A 25034-nucleotide genomic window follows, 5' to 3' on the forward strand; every position below is an offset into this window, starting at 1 on the left:
GCACCTACCAACTGTCACAGCACAGAAGGAAGCATACATCTACTGCTAGCTCACCTAACACCACTGAGCTGGCTAACATTACAGCTCATCTGAGGAAGATGCCATTCGTGTTAACATTTTGCGCTGTTGTGAGCACCAGTCTTTCTTTTATGAGTGGATGCATGTTTTCTATACGTGGATTTTTAAATGTATTCTTTATTGGCATTTGGAGCACCACAAGCCAAGTGCTATTTGTTTCCATTATATTGGAGAGAAGGTAGACATGTCCAACGCCGATATCTCCAGCACTCTGCAACACATGCCAAAACAGATTAATACATTTATTGATAAATAGCACTATAGGTAAGAGTTAAACTATGTGTTTTGTTTTTTTTCGGGATGAACTGTCTCCTTAAAGTGATTCTAATGAGACATTTAAATCTAATTCCAAACAGGTACATCAGAAAATGTTTGATAATCAATGAGTAGTTTGAGTTAGGGTAAGGATTGTGTTGGGCAATTTGGTTTTTAAGTGTTTAACAAGAAGAATTTATCATATTTAAAGATGCATCTAGATCTAACAGTTATAGTACAAAAGTATTAGTACTGTAGTGTGTTATTAAATTAACACATATCAGATGATACTAAAAAATATCTCCAACTTCAAAACGAAACAATGCAAAACACTCAACAGACGGCTAAATATTGTCTGTACCTCGGTACCCTTTATAATGATGCTAATGTCAGGACATTTTGAAATGACAGTGCTTTGTTTGAAGACATATAACCACATTTTTGATAATTTATTCCATTAACTGGTTGTTATGTTCTACACTCAGCACAGCTACAGTGGGTGTTAGTGCGGGTGGTTAGAGCATACTAACTTATGACTTTCTAATTGCAAAACTAATGTTGCTACTTTATTTTTGTAAAGAGTGAAGTGTGGGAGTGGAACTTTGTTACACAGCTTTGTCCTCTATTTGGAATCCAAACCGAAATTGAGATGACTGGAAATGAGGAAAACAGAAGTGGAATACAAATCTTTCAGCGCCCAATGTGTGACTTAATGTTAGTTTGGATTTTTAAATGCTGTTTTATTACTTTTAAAAGTAGAGATATGTATAGTATTAGAGATATGATTTGGTACACTCATAGCATGAAAAGGTATTACTTACTACTGGTAAACAAATGTGAAAACACACTTTGCTCCAACAGCATATAAAGAAAGTAACTCACACACAGCACCAAGTTTGGAACACACACACTGTTGAAGCCTCGGTAGTTGTGAAAACAAACTTGCATACACATTCTCACCAACGTGTACTTTCATCCACAAACACACACACACACTGGCCCAAGGTGGATTTCTAGAGGTGCATATATTTGCATATATCTGCATGTTTAATGAGTTTTGGGAGATCAAGCGATCCGAGCGGCCCTTTGTGGGTATTTCTTTCTTTTTTTATTTCTCTGTGTGTGTGTGTGTATGTGGAGGGGGGGGGTTAGGTCTCCATGTAAATATCACCCACTGTGTGTTGGCACCCGTCACAGATGGTCGGGGGCGAGGGCGCCCTGTGGGCACAGGATACCTATTTCTGTTTGTCTGCGTGCTTTGTGTGAGACTAGGAAGCAGAGAGAGTGTCACTTTGTGTGTGCACGCTCCTGTGTGTGTGTGCATGTTTGTTTGCATGTGTGTGTATAGTTTGCACTGTAGGTGTTTGTATGTCATTTACTACATGCACTCTTTAAGCGTGTTCTTGTGTGTGTGCTTGTGTGTGTGTGTGTGTGTGTTCAGAATGTTCGATTGTGTAATTGCATCACTGCATTTTCGCTGTGATGCTGTCTGTGTCTGTAAGTCTCACCTCTGAATGTATATGCATGTATTTGCACCTCAATGTGTATTTGTGCGGTGTGTGTGCATGTACACATTTTAAATGTTTGTAATAGTGCAAGCTTGTGTGTGATTGTTCAGTTGTTTGTGTCTAAGTGTTCTGCAGTGTGTGCGTGTCTGAGTGTGTGTGTGTCTCCCAGCATGCAATGTGTCCATGATGGCCCTGTTTTGGATGATTGATGTTTTGGAGGGATCAGCGAGGAGCCCAGGTTGGGCCAGAGCCTCAGTCTGACACACTGCTGCTTCCCTGCTGCTTTACATATGTAGACACAGCAAGACTCCTCCTCCCCTCCCATCTGACTCTGCCTCGCGCTCCAGCACTGCCAACGCTCGCAGGTTTCTTTTTTAGGCTTTTATTTTGGAGCTTTTCTTTTTTCTGTAAGAGTGAACTGACTACTGTGTGCTTTTGTAGCAACTTCCTGTTTCATATTTTTGCAATGCATTATCAGTCCAATATCACATAGTAAGATGCTGTGTCTGAAGGTTATAATACTAACCTATGTACACTTTGACAAAAATAGGTTTTGCCTCTGTTAAGAACTTTAATTTTTTGTCTGAATCTGGTAGTTGAAAGATTGCAATGCAATGAAACAGGATTTACACATGTACACTTTATGAATATTTTGGTTTTTCGATCTGAAGTTTCACTAGAGATTGTGACGGCCTATATGCTTTTCCACCATCACAAAAATGACATTTTTTGGTCAAACTCAAAATGATTGTCAATATAAATTTCATGTCATCTATCATATTTAAGTATCATATGTAGTATAATATAAATGTGATGTGTGAAGAAACTGAATATCAACACTAAATTTCAACTATTGACAACTGTATCCAAAGATGTCATATCAAGTTGTCAAGTTTACATTAAAAGGGAAAAAAATCCAATAAAGTTGAAATAGACTACAAGATAACATGCACAGTATTTACCTTAGTACATTTTAAGGATAAGAATAATGTAATAACAATTGACGTGTTAACATATTTTGACTAACAACTCTTGTATCAAATCTTTTAAAAATTCTCCTCTTTCAGCAATATGAGCAATGAGGTATGTACAAAGTCAGGCAGGCATTAAAAAAAAAATAGAAATCTAATATTTTTCTTAGTTCCTTGAATGCTATTGTTTGACTTGAAGTTATGGAATATTATTGTATTTATAATATTTTTATATACATTTTTTTTTTTGCATTTTGAAAGGTTAAACTTAAACAGGTTTGATTTGGAATTTGAGAGAAATGCTTTTGATAAGCAAATTCAGCAGCAGTTTAATAATTAAAATGCTGCCAAACCTGAACCCTAAATCTTTCAGGGCAGGGAGTTATGTATTATATAAATTTAGTCGAATACATACAGTTGAAGTTTAGAGTGAAACAGAGGCCTTTTTGTCAGAAGACATTTTGACATGTCATAGTGTGTAATAATAAAGAGATGTTAATAACACATAGGTGTAACTAATAAAAATTCTGCTCCAGTTTCAGGGCCCTGATTCTGTGCATGCTTGCTTTGTGGCTTACTTGAACAGAGCCATTTCTAATATTATTAGTAACAACTGTGTTTTTTAAGACAGTCACCGCGGCTGAGCAGATGTCACTTAAAAACCTATAAGCATTTAGCAGCAACAGAACCAGAAATTCAAAGTGTATTACTACGAAGTTAGAGAAGATCTTCCTACATTTCCTTTTTTCTCTAATCCACAATCTCTAATTTTCTTTTGTCTAATCCACAATCAGTTCTGCAAAAACTTGATATGTCCAATCATTTGAATCCACATTGACAGTTTCCTTTTTTCGACTTCGTAGTTGTTTGTCATCGACGGCAAAACCAGTATATGGTCTGTGATCTCAGTCCTCAATAACATATTCTGAAGTTCTTCCTTTGTTCTCATGTAACATTATGGGAACATTTTATAAAAGAACATTTTATGATCTGTCACCTCTCACCAAAGCATCCTCAGAATGTTAAAACATCACGTCTTAGTCAGCATTTAACCTTACAGGGACATTATTTAAAATAACAAAAAAAAAAAAAACATTCTTTGAACATTATATTTATATTTTATTCTTTAAAACAGTACTGCAACTTATAGGTAACATTAGCCAGTGTTGTGGGAATGTTGCCTGCTAGGTGGTAAGGAGGTTGTATTTTGGTTCAGTTTGTTTTTTATTTTGTTTGTGTAATGTATGGAATTTCCTACAGTGATTATACCTTGAATGCATCAGTTTAAATCTCGCGATAACACTCAACAAGATGTTGAGAAAAATGCAGGAAGACCAAAACATGTTGTGTCGTAGTTATAACATGGCCAAGGCTGTTCGTTAAAATGCAGCCATGTGTTCAGAATTTTCTGAGTGTCCGTAGATGTCGGGCAGACTGACTTAGGATTTGTCTGCAACAGGATTACAGAGAAATTACTGGTGTGATTGTGATGAAACTTGGTAGAAGGGTCAGGGAGGAATCTGCTAAATTTTAGAGCAGATCCAAATCACTGGGTGAATGCACGAATAATTATTACTTTCATTAACATTGCGAGTGAGGTCATTCGGCCCTGATGGAGGTCTGCACTCTCTGACAACCCTTCTAGTTGCTGCAATTTGCAATACTAGAAGATTTGGAATTGAAAGAAAATGTGTTGAAATTACTGGAAAACAGAGCAACACTTAAGTAGTAACCTGATATCAGACAACCCCTTTTTGGAAAGTTGCAAGCTCATTCTGAGCTACAGCTGCTCTACTAGATCTGCTCAGTGTCCTGCAGTAGAGGACTGTGGTGGCACAGGGCTATATATCAGAGCAGAGTATGTTGAAAACTTTTTTTAAAATACTTTTGACATGTGAGAGATATTTTTGAGATTTAAGAGATTTATTGGCTTTGTCTCCAACATCAAAATTTCATCTCAGAGTTTCATATCATGTGCCAAGTCAAGTTTCCATTTTTTAAATTTTTTAGGGCTCTTCGTCTCCTTTACTGCCTTTGCCAATAGTGTTCTCTGTCTTCCTCTTTTTTGGCTACATGTTTCTTTGTCCAGTCTTTTTCCTTCTCTGTTTGGCTGCCTCTGTCTCACTATCTCTTTCTGAAGCCCTTTCTCTTCTCAGGCTCATCCTCTATCGCTGGGTCTCACTTTCCTCTCCCTGACACTCGCCCGTTTCGATATCCTGCCATCTCTCGCCCATCACTAATCCCCCCCACCTCTCTTTTTTTCCCTGTCTCTGTAGTTTCTCTCTCTGGCTTTGAAATCCTTCCCCTCTCCCCTCTGTTCCTCTGCTTCTGCTAATCCTTTCATTTTCTTTGTCTCCCTTTTGTCTAAAAGTCAGTTTAATTTCTCCTTCCTCAACGCCCTGGTTTTGTCTCGGCTCTGTAGCTCTCACACTTTTCATTCCACTTCTAGTCAAGCATCAATTTTATCATGCCTGTAGTAAACCATAAATCTCCAAACATGACAACGTGATATTTTGCTGCTACGGAGAATTAGAATGTTTGTAAAGTTCTAAACAGTATTAATGGATTTCGTGGACCCCCGTGTCAGGAGAGAAATTTATGTTCAAAATTAACTTCAGCTCAATTAAAAACAATCAGCCAGCTCAAAATATTTGACTCATGAGGTTTCCAAGCGACAGCGGGGTCGCAGCTCCCTCGGTAAGCCATGTCGGCCCAGTAGAAAGGCATGCTGGGAGGCTGGCAGGCATGCGAGGCGTATCGATCCACCTGTGGCATCCAGCTGTTTGTTTACCAACAACAAATCAATGCAGCACTCGGCTGGGGGCCGCCATGCCTGGCCTCTGGTCTGCTGGGAGCACTCACACAAACACTCATACGCACTCATATAGAATAAAAACACACACACACACGCAGGCTGGACAACTGCTCTGGCGGATGCAGAGAGTTTATATGGAGAGAAGTCTGTCTTTGACCTGCTCCAGACTTCAGGAGCATTTTTGTGGTTGTTTATAGATACAAGTAAAAGTTTTATACTTTGGTTTTTAACCTTAAAAATAGGGTAAGAATTATGTTTTAAATTACTTTTAAATCCACAAGCTAGTTAAAGGGATAGTTTGCATCTTTCAAAGTGGGTTAGTATGAGGTACTAATTCATAGTCAGTATATTACATACAATGGATGGTAGTTGACATGCAGGAGTACTGACACTGAAGCAAGGCACTGTACTGTTGTGGACAAAGGGCAGCAGTATATAGTAGTAGTAGTAGTATCATAGCCACCTAAAAAATCCAAGATCAGTTTCAGTGTGTGCTATATTTGATTATTGCATCGGGGAACTTACATTTCTGTCTCTACAAAGCCAGATTTCATTGAGAAAAACAGTAATTCTAGCTCGCTGAACACAGGAGCTGCCTTAATCAGTTAGTTTGTCTGTGAGCTCGGTGACTTTGACAAGAGCATAGATGAGGAACTGAAGCCATAAACGGCTTAGTTCACCATCAGAACGGGCTGTCTGCTTTATGGTAAAGCCATGAAAATATTCTAAATAAAGCATACACTTTTAACTCATTGATTTTTTACAAGGCTAAAATATTTTTTTGCTACTTCTGCATCTATAGCAGTACATTTTTTTAGCTTCCTGCCTGTTTCTCCAAACATGCCAACTGCCAACAACTATGTAATACACTGCCTATTGATAAGCACCCACTCCAAAACTACATCAGAAGATCCAAACTATCCCTTGAAGAGATTAATAACTACAGCTCCACTAGTCTGTACAGCTAAAGGTAGTTTGCACTGGTTTTCCCTAAATGTGCCTTTCAAGCAGATATACTGTATTTATTTTTTATGATATTTCTAATGTTATTTTTCTATTCTACATTTATGTTTCTTGACTTTTGCAGTGAACTTGGTTTCACTTTCATTTAAGACTTTATTAAACTTGATTCTTATTCTGATAAAAACAAACTATGTATGTATGTATGCATATACACACACATACACAAAATGGAGAAGAGCACAAAACACAAACTGTGGCACAATGGAATTCCCATAAAACTCATTGACAGGCACCAGATGATTTGTGACTAATGACTGATCTTTCTTTAAAACTGTTTGGGCTTGAATTTTAACACAATCCCTGTCATAATTAACTTTGACTTCTGTATGAAAGGATTTCCACATGGTGGTCCCCTGAACAAAAGACATTTGTCCAAATGAGGATTTAATTATGACACTTAACAATTCACAAAAGATGCAACCCAAATTACCAAACTCTGAGAGGTACCACTGAGCATCAGAGGAGTTTAACAGAAGCAGATATGTTGGAAAGATCAAAACTTTATTTCATTTTTTTAAGAATACAGTTGTATATTAAACACGTAAAATTGCACATCATTTAAAAAGGCATGATTGTTGATGCTGGTGAAGAAATGACACAATAACTTTGACTTTGATCTGAAGTAGAACCATATTTGTGTCAGGGATAGTTCACTGAACATTTTGTAACAATTTACTACATTAACTGAATAATAACGTGTTTTTTTTTTGTTATTTCTCCACTTTCTCCACATGTATTCAGTCAGCAAGTTTCTCAATGTGGATCAGGGTTTTTTTTGTAAAATGATGCCCTTGCTGATGCATTTATTTCCAGGTGACTGACCACAAAGGCACAGTGATGAGCTGTAGCAGGCCGAGTGACGAGGATGCATCAGGAGCCTTGCTCAGTGTTAAACTCATCCTCTACGGCACCTACCACCCACACAGGACCACGCACGGTATGTGAGAGTGTCAACCACTTGTGCTGCTATAAACACATACAAACTGAGGTGAGAATGGAGGCAGGGTTACTGTGGAGGTTTAACACATGCTCTGAGTGTACTTTGTTTACTTTTTAATAACAACACCCACTGAAAACCAAATTAATCAGTCAATTAAAAAGCAGAAAATAGAAAAAAACAATCCAAAAAGGAATTTTTAAATTCAAGTTCAAAAGTTTTCCACAACTACAACACAAAAATTCCCCAGCCCTTCCTTCCACCTGCCATCCCTGCTTCCTTGGCTGAGGCAGTGTAGTCAGTAGAAGTCGGGCAGGCCGCTGACCACAGGGACTGTGATGTGTAATTACAGCGTGACCCCTGGCTACCTCTTCCCCAATCCCACCCCCTCCTCCACAGTGTGTGTCAGCTCCCCTGGTGCCCACAACCTTCACACACACACACATACACCTCGTTAGCCACAGCGGCACGAAGCCACAGCACCATCCTCCGTGTCCCTGTCGGGGGTTTTAGGGTTGTTAGAATCACCGAGGCATGCTGGGAGAGAGACATTGAACCAGACTCTCCTTTTGATCTCTGTCAACGGGAGTTCCTACCAGTCAAGGAGGTCCTGGAATATCATGGACTTTTGAAAGATACTCAAGGAAAGTCAAGCACCTTAACAAATGTGTTCAAGATAGGAAATTAAGGATTTATTTCTACAAATCATTCACTTATTATCTGCATTAAATGCCAAATTTTAGACAGCTCAGTTCTGGAAACCTGGAAAAAGATGGAAAGGTTGTGGAATTTCACCAGAGGGCCACAGTGGGAACCCTCTCTATCTCTCTGTGTGTGTGTGTGTGTGTGTGTGTGTGTGTGTGTGTGTGCGCGTGCGTGCGTGCGTGCGTGCGTGCGTGCGTGTGTGTGTGCGTGTGTGTGTGCGCGTGTGTGTGTGTGTGCGCGTCTTGCTCTGTTGCTCTCTCGTCTCTTTCTGTCAAGATGCTGATCTCTCTGTTGAGAAATCAATGGCTCTCCCTCCTCCTCCTCTCACTCTCTCTCCATCCATCCATGTATCCCTCCCCGTGCTCCTGGATCTAACCCAAGTTCAAGCTGTTAGTCAATCTGCTGTCCACACACACACACATACACACACACATGCACACACACTCACACACACTCATTCACAGGTTCTTCCAGTGTTGCTATTCCTCAATCTTCTCCCCAATGACATTACTCTGTACTTTGCTGGCTCTGAACTTCACACACTGTCACCTAATGATCACAATTTCCAGAAAAGCACCTTTTATGCTTTGTGCAGAATATATACGAATGACTCAGGTGAGGAGACTGTATGTAAAATGTGGAGTTAGAGGCAGAGGGCAGTAACTTCAGCTGAACAAAAGTTTGAGGTGGTAGGAGGCTGACTGTCTTAATTTGGACAGAACTGAGGCCAGCTGTTATGTTAAACTAAGCTAACCGTCTCCTAGCTTTTACTTCAGATGTTAGAGTTGTATTGATCTTCTTCTTATCTGACTTTTAGCAATAAAGTAAATATGTGTCATGCTTTTAAAATTGTTCTTTTCAATTACGAGATGAGACTTTGCAGTACTTACATCATATTTCATGAGTTAAAAAAAGACTAATCTGCAGATATAGCCACTCATACTACGTGGCCATAAGTATGTGGACATCAGAACAAAATACATATACAGTGCCTTACCTAAATATAACATCAATATGTGATTGTTATACATGTAATTCCAAAACCATAGACTTTTCTTCAGATTTTGGAACCTGGCTGCAGCCACAAGACCATTAGTAAGGGCGGCCACTGACGTGATGGCGTGCAGATGTTATGGTTGCGATTCATAAATAAACAGAACTCCAGCACTCACAGATAGATTAACTTATTTAATGTGGGCAAAATGAACAGAAACGGACACATTTCAACTAAAAAGCCATCATCAGCGTGATAAAACAAGTAGGAATGGCAAATTATATGAACAGGTGAGGTTCAAACAACAATCAGGGTACAGAATACATAATGGAATGATAGGATCCATCTGTGGATGAATGAACCGCCCAGCATTGGCCAAGTAGGAGGAGTGTCCGTAACTATCAGAAACAACATCGACAGCTGGTGTTACAAGCTGAGGTGTGAAAACATATGCCCAGAACCGGAAACATAGAGCAAAAGACTGAAAATACAGAGCTATAGAATCCAGATAGATGGAGAAATGGAAACACCAAAACAACTGACACATAATCCAACACATAGAGATTTCACAATAGTAACATTATGTTTATTATGGCATTTTTGCCAATAGCATTCATAAACATTATGTGCCATTCACCATCAGATAGATCTTATCACTCCATGATATATTTTCTGTCCTGATTGTTATTTGAACCCCACCTGTTTACATAATTTGACATTCCCACTTTTTTATCGTGCTGACGATGGCTTTTTGTAGCTGAAACACATCAGTTTTTGCTCATTTTGCCCGCATTACATAAGTTAATTATCTGTGAGTGCAGGTGTTCTGTTTGATTTTGCATTCTTGCCACAATTGTGCACCTCTATATATTCTTCATGATTTTTGGAGTTGTGCGCGCTTCTACTGTTCTACATAGTCTCTTAACATGTTGGATGGGTGTTGAAGTCTCTGAGCAGGTCAGACAAGTTTTGTTTTTTTGTTTTGTTTTTTTTTTGTTTTTTTTTTTAACATTCAGGGCCTTTTTGTTGCCACAAAGAGGAACACTTGTTCAAACTGTTGTTTGTTGCATGAAGATTTTTCTGATTTGGAGCCAAGTTACTAAGTGCAAACCATGAAAAACAAACCCAGACCAAAAGCACTAAAAAGTTTGCACAAAAGTATGTTTATGCATATTTTATAGTTCATATATTGCACAATGTTATTTAAGAGTACTTATCATTTAGCTTTAAAAGCTAACATTTTAGCTTGGAGCCTTTGAATGCCATAATTTTTTTCTTGGCAATCAGAAAGAAATCACACTTGTTGTCCAGAAGGTTTTAGTATTGTAAAGTATCTGTGGGGTGATTTAATGATTTCTGCTCTGTTGGCTTTATAGACCACACACACACGCCAGTGGGAGTAGAAATTACCCAGTAAATAATGTATACTGATTTTCTGTGACCTGCTGTGTACTCTATTAAGGTCCCTGCACCTCTGTAGTTCACCGGAGTAAAAGAGAAATACAGGTGCCGGATTATTTGGTACCTCCAGCTAAAACAAATGCAGTCCATAACAGCAGCAGGAAGTAGGTCATTATGTTCTTCTTTTATGCAAATGAAGGTAGACAAAATATTAGGAACCATTCTCAGTTTAATGCAGTGATTCTCAAACTTTTTCTGTCAAGACCCCCTTCGGAGGCCAGAAAAAGTTAAAGCCTTCCACTATTTTTATAAATCATTAACAAAAATCAGAGAAGCAATTTATGAAAAAAGGATTCATGTGGAATTTTAGTGAAGTTAAGATTATCATGTAGCATCAACAAACTCTTGATTTTTTATTCGCCCTCCATAAATCATATTCAGACTGCCTCCAAAATGACCATACCATTTAACCCCTTGACACCTGGGGCAACATTACTTTTCTTGTGCTGCTTTGAGACGCCTTTCACAGGTATTTAACTCTTTCAAACCTAATTTGTGTGATTTCTTTCAAAAAAATAGAGAAAAGGCAATTGGTTAGAAATGTACCACAGATTGCAAGAAATTAGTAGATTTTGCAAATCATTTTAAAATAGCTAGGGAAAATATCTAGGGCAAAAAAATAAAGAAATGGGGAATAAACTATATTTGTAATTATCAGAATTATATTTAAAAATATGTTTAAAAATACTTACATTTTTGGGCACTTTTTCTGAATTTCTTTGTAATAAAAACTTTCTTTTTCTTTTCACTTTTTAAAAAAAATAATTTTCAGGTCATTCTCTTTTCTTTTTTTAAAAAAATGTTATTGCTATTTTTTGTGTAATTTCCTCGTTCATTGCTTATTGCCAATGTTTTTGAAAGAAATTAAGGCACTTTGCTCAGGTTTCAAAGGGTTAATTAACAGGTCTCAAATACAGTCTCAGAAAACAACACCACAATGTTTATGATGGAATAATTTAATCCAGGTCGGTTGTATTATTCTGCATTTGTTATAGTTAAGTGGCACCTTGTTGTATATGATATCTTTATTGAAATAAAATTAAACTGCATTGTGGGATGGGATCAAATCACAAGTTTTCTTGCCAAAACCAGGAACAAATTTTGCGACAATTTTTTAGGATTATCACTGAAAAATAACAACATTACTCTTTCCTATTACTTCAGCAGCTGAGATAATGCATACTAAAACACGTGAGCCTGACATGTAATGGCAGCTGATTCATGAGTTTGGTGTCTATGATCTCATCACTTATCAAATAGATGTACTGAAACCCTGACGCATTCCTTTAATTTATATAACAGCTGACATACTTGCAGATATAATTTTCAGTGTTCAGACACTTTAAGACATTTATAACCATTACGTTAATGTACTTTTGCCTACCCTATAGTCATATTGGAGTGTTTGCAAATGTTATTGTCTCTGGAGCTTCAGTAAATCAGCAGTAGAGTTATACTGCGCCAACATGCTTTCTGTTAAGCCAGTTAGCCAGCTGATACCAAACGCTGAGCTTTACACTCATGATGTGTAGGATGAAGCTGCAGCTCCAGCCCAGGTGCCTTTCATGAGCCTCAAACATGTTCCTGCGCCTGTGTATGTGTGCGTGCCCCTGTGTGTGTTTCTTTGGTGGCTGTGTGGCATGTGAAGGTAAATTGCTGTGATTATGTGGCAGTAATTGAACAGGGATGGTGTGTTTAATTGAGTTGTTGTTTCCTGATGTTTCTCTGTAGTAGCAGGAGCCGCCGCGCTGACAGGTGCCTCGTCTCGCCTCGCCTCACCGAGATGAAGGTTTTATACATGTCCTCATATATTATATATATATATATATATATATATATATATATATATATATATATATATATATATATACCATCACGTAGGCTTTGTTGTGTCTTTTTTAAGCGTTGTTACTGCGTGTTTTGGCTTAATGGTGTTTGTTTGGTTGAAGGATGTGTGTGTGGGTTTTACTGCTTTCAGCAGGCAGAGGGGAGCGTGAGGTTTGTGAGGTGGTTCTCTGAGCTCTGACAAGTTGTTTATGAGGATGTATAGTTTTAAATGTATGTGTTTGTGTGTTTTCTTGTCTTTCAAAGTGTGAGTGTGTGTGTGTGTGTGTGTGTGTGCAGCCTACTTGCATGTGTGTGTCGATATATGTGTTTATATGATGTGCATGAATCCTTGTGTGTTTTCTTACAAGTTTGTGAGTAAGAGTGTTTGTGTTTGCATGCTTGTGTGCATGCATTTGAGTGTGTGTGTGTGTGTGTGTGTGTGTGTGTGTGTGTGTGTGTGTGGTGTGTGTGTGTGTGTGTGTGTGTGTGTGTGTGTGTGTGTGTGTGTGCGTGTGGCCCTATCTGATCTGCCTCCTGGGCTCTATGGCCCAAATCAAATAGTAGGAAACATCAGTTTCACCATGCTGTCTCTTCCTCCTACTCCCCCCTCTCCTCCTCTCTCCTTGTGTATTTTCTCCTCTCCTCTTGCTCTCCTCCTCCACCCCTAACTCCTCACTCCTTCTCTCCTCCTCTCCTTGGTGTCTTGCTCTCTGGTGAGGTGTGATTATGTTCCTCCTCTGAGCACCACTGATCTAAGGGGTTCAGTGTGTGCGTCTATATGTGTGCATCTGCGTGTGTTTGGTGACTGGTTGGTGATCTGAGCAGCCCGCCGCTGCGCATTGTGCGGCGCAATTCACGGACGACGTCTCCAGATGAATGCCTCCATTCACAATTACAGCCTCTCCATTAGCTGCAGCCCTTGCCGCCTTGTTGTTGTCTTTTCTTCTTCTCTGCAAAAAAAGGGGAAAAAAAGCAATTAAAGCAGGACAAAAACAAGCTGGAACACAAGCGGTGTACCTGGAAAAAGAAAAAAAACAGCAAGGGAAGGGGTGTGGGAGTGTGTGTGTGTGGGGCGGTGATTCTTCAGTCGGGGTTCATACCACACACTATCTCTGTTTTATTCTCGAGAAAATCCTCCTGGATTTATTTGAACATTCACGCATGAATGCAATCTCCTCTAAGAGACTCACATAACTATTCAATGTCGGGTATATATTTTTGATTTTCTCGTTGTACTGCGAGTGTGCCTGTTGTACAGTTTCATTCTTGAAAGGATCAGATTACTTCACAAGCACTGAAAGCTGAGGACAAACCCTCTAAAGTGAGGACATGTTGGTGCTGATGTTCTTTAAGGGGCTAGTTTAGGATTAAAACTTTGATTTATGGTCAAGGTAAAACATAAGGTTAGTTGTGTGAATCATTTTTTCTTCTTTTTTTAAACCCACCATATTAAACTTCACAGAATGAGTCACACTTAGAGGGAATGGCTGCATTTCCAGTATCAAGTCATTTTGAGTCAAAATGTAACAAATGAGAAAGCCTGAATTCAAATAGCAAATACATTTCACATGACACAGCAGAAATTTTGCAGTGAGTTGAATGAGAAACACGTCTAATTATTAAACTTGGCATAATTTGCCAGTAAAGTGGTTGAATTTGTGTTGAAAATGTCCTGAAATATTAATTTACCACAACTTTATAGGGAGTCAACCTGACTGTTTCTTTATGTATGTACAAGCTGACATTACGATTGAATGGCCACAACAAGTTCACTTCTTTATTTTGGTCTTCAAACATATTGCTGTGACTCCTTTACAATAAAAGCAACCCTTTTTTTGACAGTTCAATGCTTTTAATTTGCAGAGGCAGAAGTAGGAGAGATTTGGTTTGAATTAGCAAGACGTATTATGTCACAGAACTAATTTACTATAACAATAAAGTTCTGATGCAGCTGTATGAGGCATTGAGGATGATATAATGAGATAAAACATATAGTAATGTTGGAGTACATGTACACATCATTTTCCTGTCAATCCTTAATGCATCAGTAGGCAATTACACTCAAGAATAGCGGACTCCACCACTAACAACAATAACTACCATGTAGACGGTAACTTGCAGAATTAAAAAATACATTGAATGGCTTCTTATGATTATAAATGTATCAAACACAGGATTTGATTTCTCAGAAATCTTAAGGATTGTACCTTTAACCACAGTACAGAATAGTAAAAACTCAGCAAGTACGAACACATTTAAAGATTTTAAGTCACCCTTAAAGACTTGCTTCTGTTCTTTTATTTTTATTGTTTTTCTGTTTTAGCCAGGTAAATGTGTAAGAGACATCATTTTCGTATTATCTTTGGCAACATTTCAAACATTTGCGCAAAATTGACTTGACATTTGGGTAGAAACGTAGCTACTGATGCAAAGAGTGCCATGCACCACCTCAACAGTACTACTATGCTTTCTTTTTCTTTTTTTTCTTCAGAGGGACCCCTGCAGAGCATTGTGTCCATGGGGTCGCGTCACCCCGTCCCTCACAAGGGGGTGTACCCAAGGGACCGTTACCAACCTTTGGACCTGATTCAGTGGGTCTACCGAATGGAGAGAGGCAGGAAGGTACGGGCTGCTGATATCACTGCCCCAGCCAGACACAAGGTACGCTACTGTACACAGAGTGGGAACACACGTTTCACACATCACACACACACTGTGATTTACTATTCCAATAAATCACTGACGCTGCCTAATTTCCTATGGATTTCAATTTCCCCCTGGACATATCTGCATTGATCAACTTCAGGTGTAAAGATGTGCCAGGCGTCGCTCACCGTGACACTGAAGAATGGCTCACAGATTTCTGCCGTGCGTGTGTGTGTGTGTGTGTGTGCGTGTGTGTGTGTGTGTGTGTGTGTGTGTGTGTGTAGGGGTACGACTGTGGGATTTGTGCACATGCAGCATTTCTGTTCAAGGCTGTCGTCATCGCCGAGGCTTTAGGATACAAATCCTCGAGTCTCGAGTAATAACATCTGAAAATGTCAGAATCATACAGACGGCAACAGTTGAATGGGGACTTGAGATATTGTTATTCTGATCATATCTGCTCCAACACTCAGTCTAGGCCTGATTATGAGGAACAATTAAATATCATTCCGGCTTCACCAACAGTTGTTACTGCAGAAAAAGGAGCAGGGTATGACTCCCCTTTTGAAATCAGAGGACATTTTGTGGTCCGCCAAAATCATCTTTGAGTGCAGCGTCTGAACTGAAACAAATATAATTCCCTTTCAGACTAATAACACATTATCCCCCCACAATCATTAAAGCCTTCTATCTGTGTCCTTTACGCTGCATTATGAGGCCAATTACAGCGCTGATAAAAGTGTGCCTCCGGACAACAGGTAGCTGTTTGTGTGTGTGTGTGGCTGACATGTCCTTGCAGGGGAACATGGTCCCCGGGCCTGTAGATGAGCCAGTCTTAGGAGGGAACAACGAGGCCTGACAACGTCTTTACCCCCAGTTCCTCCCCTAGAGGCAGATCTGAATGGATCGTAGAGGCAAGGAGGAGAAATAAATTGGAGAAAAGGATAAATCGATGCTTGGCGGAGAGGCAAACAGACCTTCCAACCCCTGGCCCAGACACACACACATATACACACACGTAGCACGGCGTGGCTTTTTTTCCTTGGGCTGTATTGGATTGGTATGCAGAGCCGAGGAGAGAGACGCTCAGAAAAAGACTTGGCCTACAAATGATGTCCTTTGTTTGATCCACTAGGGTGGGGGGGGGGGGGTGGTTGGTTGGTGGGTGGGTGGATGGGGAGGGTCGTCCCACAGAGACGGTGGAAGGGCTGGGAAACAAACATCTCTGTGAGCGTCTCTCTCCCTCCCTCTCTCTCTCACTAACAGCTTCTCATCTAAGGGAAGAGAGAGAGATCAGCTCCCGGAAAAGCTGGTTGTCATCTGTTTCTGTTGATGACTTAGAGGACAGAGAGGATATGGTGGAGGTGTGTGCTTTCCAGTGCTTAAACATATGCTAAATCTGACAATATGAAGGATATTTACGGTTAATTACCACTTGAGTCTTGCAGGGTTTTTTTGTAGTTCGCCATCATTTCTGACTGTGGGTAATAAATAACACTGTAAGTTAATTGCAGAGATCTGGGGACATTGTGATATCAGACAATCAAATTACCTTGTTATGTTATCATAACCTGAAACTACAAAAATACAGCCCTTTGTGACTCATTTTGGGCCTCGTGTAAGAACATTTTTGCATTCTTATCTTAAAGGTGTCATACTTTTTTCTGTGATGCTTACATACAAATGTTCAAAGTCAGATTCAAACTAAACTCTCCTGACTGCACAGACTTGCCTTAAATGGCTCGTTTCAACTTAATGAATGCCACCTGTTCATGAGTTTCGATACGATAATCAACGCCATTATATATATATATATATATTATATATATATATATATATATATATATATATGTATATATCTATATATATGTATATATAAGGCTGGCTGTTCTGCTCTGTTTTCTAGGAAATTTAATTCACATCTTACACAAGAGTAAAAAGAAAAACTTAATATTGCAGAGCTCAAAGCTCTGTTGTAGAAAATCAGGAGAAAAAAAACCAAATTAGTGTCAGTAGTGGTGTTAGGGATTAGAAAATATGGAGAAATTGGCTATATCTACAGCTGTCAATGCTTTAGGATGGCAGAGAGGTAACAGAGGCAGAGAAATGAAGAAAGATTGGTTTGACGTTAAGTTAGACAGCTTAAAAAAAATGTCATGTTTAAGTAAATTGATCCGTGACTTTAATGGTCAGGGGGATGTGACAGTGAAGGATGAATGAGAGCGTACACTCCATTATAGGTGATGTTGTCTACTGAATCGTACAAGTCTTCAGGGAAAGACACACACACACCAGCACAGTTTAAAAGAAAAGAAAGAAATGCCGTCAATTAAAATAGGTTTGTGAGTCTCCCAGTACACTGGCGAGCCATCACATTGATACAAATAACAGAATATCAACTTCACACTGAGCGTGCGGTCATATGTGAGTATGACTGCAGAGGTACTATTCCTTGCTGAGACGATATTTCTGTTGAACGTGGGCAGTGCTGGATTTAACCATACACCAAAGCTACATTTCTAGCTCATAAAAGCTAGCTTGCTAATAATCATTTTTAAATATGATGTTATTCATACGTGTTGTGATTGGGTCTATATCAGGTTTATTGCAGAAAAAAGGCATATCTCCACCTGCCATGGTGGAGTCAGACTTATTTCCGTCAATAAATGGATTCTCCGTAGTGCTCGTATACTGGGACAAGGAAAGTAGTCCCGTTAAATGGCCTAATGGAGCTATGACCATAGCTTGACTGAACTGTGCGTGTAAACATACTGAGCGTTTATTCTGCTCATGTGTGACTATTCCCTAATGCTGGATTTTAACTGCATGATACGGCACGGCTCCTCAAAACATGACTCATTCTTTTTTTGGTTTTCCATTAGCAAAAATTGTGAGTAGTACAGGGTACTTATTTTGGTACAACCTTGGCTGGGGTTCAAAGAGAGCAAAGTGGATGCTACAAGGTGGAGTTAAAAAACTGCTGACCAATGATTGGTCAGATAGAATCTAGCACAACGTAGAACATCATGCACAAACTCACCATTTTTAAAGAGCCTCGCTACCATTAATAGCAACAAGAAATTCTTATTCACTCCACCCAGATTTTTTAAAAATGCCAGCAAAAGCCATGTGCTACACTGTACAAATAATGAAGTACAGACATTCATCTGTCTGGTTGCTGATAAAAGGATTCAACTTGTGTTGCGATGAGGATGATGTCACAGCAAATTCATGCAGCATCGCTATGGCAATCAGCTGAGAATCCCGCCTACACTGAGTAGCAGTCCGCTGTACAAAATGAAATATGGGGGAAAAAAAAAGTCGAGTCGAGTCGAGTCAAACCGAACTATGCAAGAGGCAAAAGCTTTATTTTGTTTTTAGCTAGCAGCTCTATTGATGGCAACGTCTGTTAATGTAGATGATCATGGAATGTTGTACAGACATTCATGATCCACAGTAGTTGGATAATGCTGATTTTGTTGATCTCTGCCTTTTTTTTTAATGATTATTTTATTTTTTTTCTGGCACTACTAATGTTTTACTTATCGTCAACAAATTAAGGAAGAATTCAGGTCATTAAATGCAAACGTACAAGACCAGTTTTTTAGTTTCTATTCTGTCATTTACTTACTTCAGCCCAATTGGTGTATTTAAAAACTAAACTGCATTTTATTTTGGGCAAAGCATTTGTGAAAACTGAGCAAGAAAAGCATCGATTTCTGTTTTAACAGAAGTTCTGAGCTACTCAGGATGAATTGTAACAACTGTACTTTGTATGTAGTGCTAATTATCACAAAGGTGAAGGTGTTGAATACATATATAAAACATCTCAACATTTATAAAAAAATCATTGTTTGCATTGCCAATGTGAGCATTTTAGCATGCCGAGTCTCATAGAGCTGCTAGCAAGGCTGTGGACTTGTCTTTTAATCTAATTTGAATTCATTTTGGAAAAGTATTTTGACTTCAAACTCATTCAGACTAGAACACTGCAATTTTTAAGTCAAGTAAAAATTTCCCCCCTGTGGAGAAAGGCAGACTATCTGTATGTGTCTCATACGACAGGCCTGGACGACTTGCTTGGAGTTTCATTAAGTCAGACCAGCTTCGGTTTCAAAATAAAATTTGAAGATGCTATCAAATTAAAACTTCAACCCTGACTCCAATTATTTATGCTCAGGATTTTTTGCTCCATCACTGCTGATCGTGTCTACACTCCACCACAATATTTCCATTTCTCCTATTTCGGAGACAGCCACTACTCTCAGCTCTTCACCAACACCAACATATGATGCCATTTTATTTTAGCTTGGGAGTTCTCTTTTCGCTCCATGTCTTTTTATAGTTTTGCTGTTCATACTGTACTCCCTGCTGTGCTTCTATTTTCATGAATGCTGTGAGAAATAATTGAAAGCGCCGTGTACGGTGCCGTCTGTTGCAGCGCTCCCACTTCCTCATGCCTTGTAAATACTGTATCAGTGAAGCCCCCGCTGTAAGCTGCCGGCTCGGGATTCCTCACAACTCTGAGACGTCAACACTCAGTGAAAACTTGAGCCAAGATCAAATCGTAACCAAAGTCGGAAATGTCGCTCCCGTGGACAGAGCCAGTTTTTGATCGATTTCAAAAATTCAGCTGTTTGTCCTTGTCTTTTTCCTTGAGAAAGCAGGGTGATATCAGATTACTTATGTTTTTTTTTTGTTTTGTTTTTTTTTACCCATGACATCCGTAAGGAAGGGGGAAGGATGTCAAAGTCACAACCCCTGCTGTAAGTGGTGCTGGTGTGAAGCGCAACAGATGGAGGACCTGACAAGAACAAATAATGTACCACAACATCTATAAATAAATCATAGCATATTAGAATCAGATTAAAGGGCCACTTCACAGATTTTACACAAACATGGAGAGGTCGGTTTACTAGTCATACACTGACCAGCCTGTGCAGACTGTTGTATAATGTCTTCAATAAGAAGAACAGTCTGGAATAAATTTATGAGGAAACAACTCCCTGAAGATATCATGAGGTTTGGGGGTAGAGATTTCCAGTTTTTAACAGAAAGACTATGTTACAAATTGGTGAATTGGGGGTGTATAATTTGAAAGGCGCAGGTGTTAAACAGAATTAGATGAAAAGCTTTTTCTGGTTGCATTATGGAAAATGTAATTTCCGGCATTTCTGGAAATTGTCCCAAACAAGGGACTAAAAGTCAGCATATCTGGGCTCCTGCTTCTTTGATTTTGACGATTCTTTTTAAAATCTGTCCCTTGTAAGTCCCTCACCTTAATGCAAGTTAACTATAAAATCACTTGAGCACACCTTTAATTTAGTTACTGCAACAACTTCTGAAATTGTCTTTTGTAATGCTTGGTTCAAAAACAGGACTTGGTCCATGGCTTTATAATTTACCATAAATAATACCATTTATTTGTCTTTAACACCAAATATTTGTTCCAATGTTGAAGATTTCTGGACACTTGGTATTGGATAAGCAGACCCACAACAAGCCCTTGACGTCCAGCATGGCTTTCCAGGTAAGCTGCAGCCCCATTAGTCTAGATACCGCAGTCAAGTTTTTATCCAGATAATCTGCAATCGAAAATGCGAAATATTGTGCGTCTGTATCAACTATACTAATAATAGTAGGTGGTTCATCAAAACAGTTGGCGGCACTGATTCTCTTAAACCACTGCAGAAAGAGGGGCACAACTAGATGATGTATTAAAATCGGGACAGTTAAACCTCAAACAATGGAAAACAACACAGAAAACATGGTGGAAATATAGCACTTTACTTCATGTATTAATTCAGAGAGCGTTACAGTCTCATCGGTCCCTACTGATTCAATGTTTTTTAACTATATTTTTTTGTCTCTTTGTTGAAGCGGAAGTTTGAGCGACATTTAAGTTCACATGCCGTGTGTACATCATGATTTATTTGATATGTTTATTTTTTTCTCCACAAAGTTTATATTGCACTTCCTGTTTTTTCTTTGCACCCCAGTCAAGCATAAAAAATATTTAGGGACAATTTGACTTTTTTCAAATGTACTGCATTTTTTTAAAATGTGGAAATTGAAAATGTGTACTAATACAGTGGAATCGTACTCACTGGTTGTTTTCTGACTGTGGAAGTGCTGAAGGGAAACAACGTGATTGTGTGAATCAGGTAAGTGTATATTCTCATGCCAGGCATTGGGCGCAATTTAGTCACCAAAATGCCATTTTTTCTTACAGGACATGTGGCTGTTTTTATATCTGAAACAGTTATCCATTAAGTGATTAGTTGGTTGACATATTTTTTAGAATTGATTCATCCTTTCATGTATTTTTTTCCATGCAAAAATGCCAACCTTTCCCAACTTCTAGCCTCTTAACTGTGAGGTCTTCTTCACGTTATGCGATCACTAATTGAGTATCTTTCAGGAGGAGTAATCATCAGAGGCCCCACAATATGAAATTATCATGATACTAAAGTCACAATATAATAATATTGTGATTTTAAACAATATACTAAGTATTTCGACAACTTCTATATTGTGATTTATTACATTTTTTCATCAGTCTCCATAGGACAGCATCTCTTTTACCAAATAAGATAAAGTTTTCGGTAGGTTCATCTCACTTCAGTCATTTTTAGAGCAGTAAAATGTTTATGTACTGTGGACTGAAAAAGCAGTTGATTTTATTTTTCCAGTGCGCTTCAAAAAGTGTAATTTGTATTTGCAATATTTATAATTTATATATTGAAGAAATCTGTACTTGGTGTCCATGTATTGGTACAATATTGCTTTGCAAAATATGGCAATACTTTGCTGTATCGACTTTTTCCATACTCCTAGTCTTTTAAAATTGTTGTTTGAGCAAAAAACAAAGTGACATCAACACAGAGATCACATTGAGCTTTAGGAAATGATGTCAGGCATCTTACATTATTTTCTGACATTTTGACACAAGGATGAATCAATTAGTTGAGAAAATAAGACTGACTAATGTAACTGTATGCTTCTGTGTTTAGTTCCTGTAGATTAAGTTTTCTCATGTCATACACTTATATTAATGCTATATCCAACAGTTACATCACACAGATGTTGTACAGAAGTCCTCCACGGGGTCAAGACCTTCAGCTGTGAAAGAGCCTCATGAGCCAAAGACCACGAGTGACAATGTGGACAGAGAGAGCAGGTCCTTACCGTCACAGGTTCTTCAGGACTCTTCAGATCCAAAAGGAGGCGGACATGTGAGCAGAAAGCCAGGAGAAGGGACAGCGCATCTGGCAAGAAACTGAGGAAACACACATAAACTGCGGGTAAATAAAGACTTTTGTTTTCCACTGTGCTGCAAACCAATTGATCATGAATCAATTCCATGTACAGTTCTTTGACTGTGTGGCCTCAGTGTTGGCACACATTATTTATTGTGGATTCCTCGCTTTGCTTTAAAACTCAATCACTCTCCACAGAAACACACACAAACATATAAATCTTTCTGCAAAAACAAATAGTCTCCGGAGCAGGTTTCTACACCCCCACACCACCCCCCTTTGCTTTCAGATGTTGCAAAGGTTAGTGAAAGATATGTTTGTCTTTTTCCACTTCATTGAAGGGTGAATTCAGCTCAGTGCAATAAGAAATGGATTACCCATTCATTAAAGGGGCTGTGTCACTCCTCATTGAGTTGGACAAATAGCAAATTAATTTCTAGCCGCCTAATTTCTCTCTGTTCTCCACTGAATTTCCGATAACGTCGAATTACTGATCACAGCCATGTGAACTCCCTCAACTTTTTATCAATTCATTAAAAATGTGCCACAGCGGAGATGCTACAGAGAGAAAAATCTCTCTCTTATTTCTGCATGCTTCCTTTACCACCGCAACGCTGTACACAAACACAAATCAACTGAAGTGTTTAATTGAAATTAGGATATTAAAAACACCAGAAACCCTTACACAACATGTTGGGAAAAGTTACTTTGTTGCCATTGTGGAATCAGCCAAAAACTTTTTTTACCAGTTTATGTCAATGTGAAACAAAGATGTCAGGGTTTTCAGAGTCAAGTGCAGGTCTGCAGGTAATGGTGTTTTGTAAAGTAGCAGTAGCGTATTGACAGGACAGTATTGATGTTTCAATTAGAGCGGCGTTACATAGTGCCGCAGCATGGTAACACGGTGCGTCTCCTGCCATCTGCTCTGCCTCCACGTCTGACGAACGAGGCACGTGGGGCTAATCGAGCCGCACATGAGCAATGGGACCATGAGATCTATCACAGACACACACACACACACACACACACATCCTATATGCACGTCCTTATGCAGAAAAATGGGGGGAGGGTGAGGAGGGAGAGCTCCTCAGCCCTGCTGTTTAAACAGCCTTTGGAAAGCCTGTGATTCCTCCCCTTCTCCCTTCACATGTACCACAGGAGCAGCCAGCAGGTTATTTCTCTGACAAGGAAACAGGCAAACACACCAGATGCACGAGTTAAAATTCTTCAAAAGCTCATCTGACGGAGGAAGACAAAAAAAAGGAGGAACGGCTTCTGCCAGGTTTTCTCGTGCTGGGACGGTCTGAAATAACAGTGTGCATTATGCCTGGCGTTATTGCCTGCCAAACCACACGAATCAAAGACCTCATTGTGTGGATTACCTCGTTAATCTGTTGATGCCATTGAGTAGTATTGCAGGTGTTAATGTGCCAGGTTTTTTTTTTCTCTTTCTCTCTGGCCCTCTCTCTCTCTCTCTCTCTCTTATTAGGGAGGTGTAGCGTTAGGTTGGTAATCTGCTTTAAATGCTTTCTGGGGAATGAGACACGCTGAAACCCAGCCAAGAGAACTCTGCTATCGTGAAGAGCTTTCTCTTAATACAGCGCGCAGAGGGGACTGACTGACTGAGGCTGCGGCGCCGATGCCAACGGGGACGAGCTAGTGAGCTACACGCCCCACGCCACTTGTTGGAATATATGACTGTATGAATAATGAAAGAGGAAGAGGAAAGTGATATTGCTAAAGCAGTCCCACAATGACATCCATCACAGGAATGGCTCATTGCTCCTCTGTATCCTCCATGCACACACACAAAAAAGTTGTGTCTCTTCGGAGGAGCAAACCAAAGCTCAGCCCTGTGCCTGCATGAGCTGATTTAGAGGTGAACTCCTAAACCAAAAGCGAGAGAAAGATAAAGAGACAGAAAGAGAGAAAGACAGAGGGAAGGGGACAGAAAGAGAGGTAATCCTCCCTTTTTTCTGCTCCCCAGGGTGGTCTCTTCATCCAGGGCCTCAAAGAGGGGCAGAATACACCTCCCTGGTACAATGGAGGGGACCCACAGGGGCTGTTGCTATCTGAGTGTGTGTGTGCGTGTGTGTGTGTGTGTGTGTGTGTGTGTGTGTGTGTGTGGGTGTGTGTGTGTGGGTACAGCTTTAAGCAGGCCTTTGAGTGGCCTAATTGCATTGGAATACAGCAGTCTGAGAGCTGGCTCAGATCACGGCGGGCTGCTGGAGGGGTTAGCGCCCGCACCTCGACAGCCACACTCAGCAAAAGAGCCTCGGCACAATGCACACAATTAATGCTCTCTCTCTCGTTAACTCTCTCCCCACTTTTTGTCCTCTCCTACTTTTCTCTCATTCTCCTCCTCCTCACCCCGTATCTTTGCTCTCTCTCCTCTCCCTTCCCCTCCCCGACCCAGTGTGTAGTCACTCACCCACTGTATTAATCCTCCCATACAGCCTGTCAATCTCCCTCTCTTTGATGCACACAACAATTACAGTAAGGATGAAAGGCGTGGGTCGGCTAACCGTTATGTAAGACTTGAAACGAGCCCTGAC

General features: G+C 39.6%; 1 protein-coding gene across 1 annotated transcript in view; it reads left to right on the plus strand.

Annotated features, from left to right (window-relative positions):
- The window catches only part of LOC121946024 (neuroendocrine convertase 1-like), a 204329-nt gene extending 181161 nt beyond the window's left edge, over positions 1 to 23168 (plus strand). Inside the window, exons 17-20 of the mRNA XM_042490429.1 lie at positions 7464 to 7587; positions 15066 to 15235; positions 20682 to 20750; positions 22291 to 23168. Coding sequence (XP_042346363.1) covers positions 7464 to 7587; positions 15066 to 15235; positions 20682 to 20750; positions 22291 to 22503 — 576 coding nt within the window. The 3' untranslated portion in view covers positions 22504 to 23168. The remainder of the gene's footprint in view (positions 1 to 7463; positions 7588 to 15065; positions 15236 to 20681; positions 20751 to 22290) is intronic.
- The last annotated feature ends 1866 nt before the right edge of the window (positions 23169 to 25034 follow it).

This window comes from Plectropomus leopardus, chromosome 7 (assembly GCF_008729295.1).
Source record: "Plectropomus leopardus isolate mb chromosome 7, YSFRI_Pleo_2.0, whole genome shotgun sequence".
Lineage (NCBI taxonomy): Eukaryota > Metazoa > Chordata > Actinopteri > Perciformes > Serranidae > Plectropomus > Plectropomus leopardus.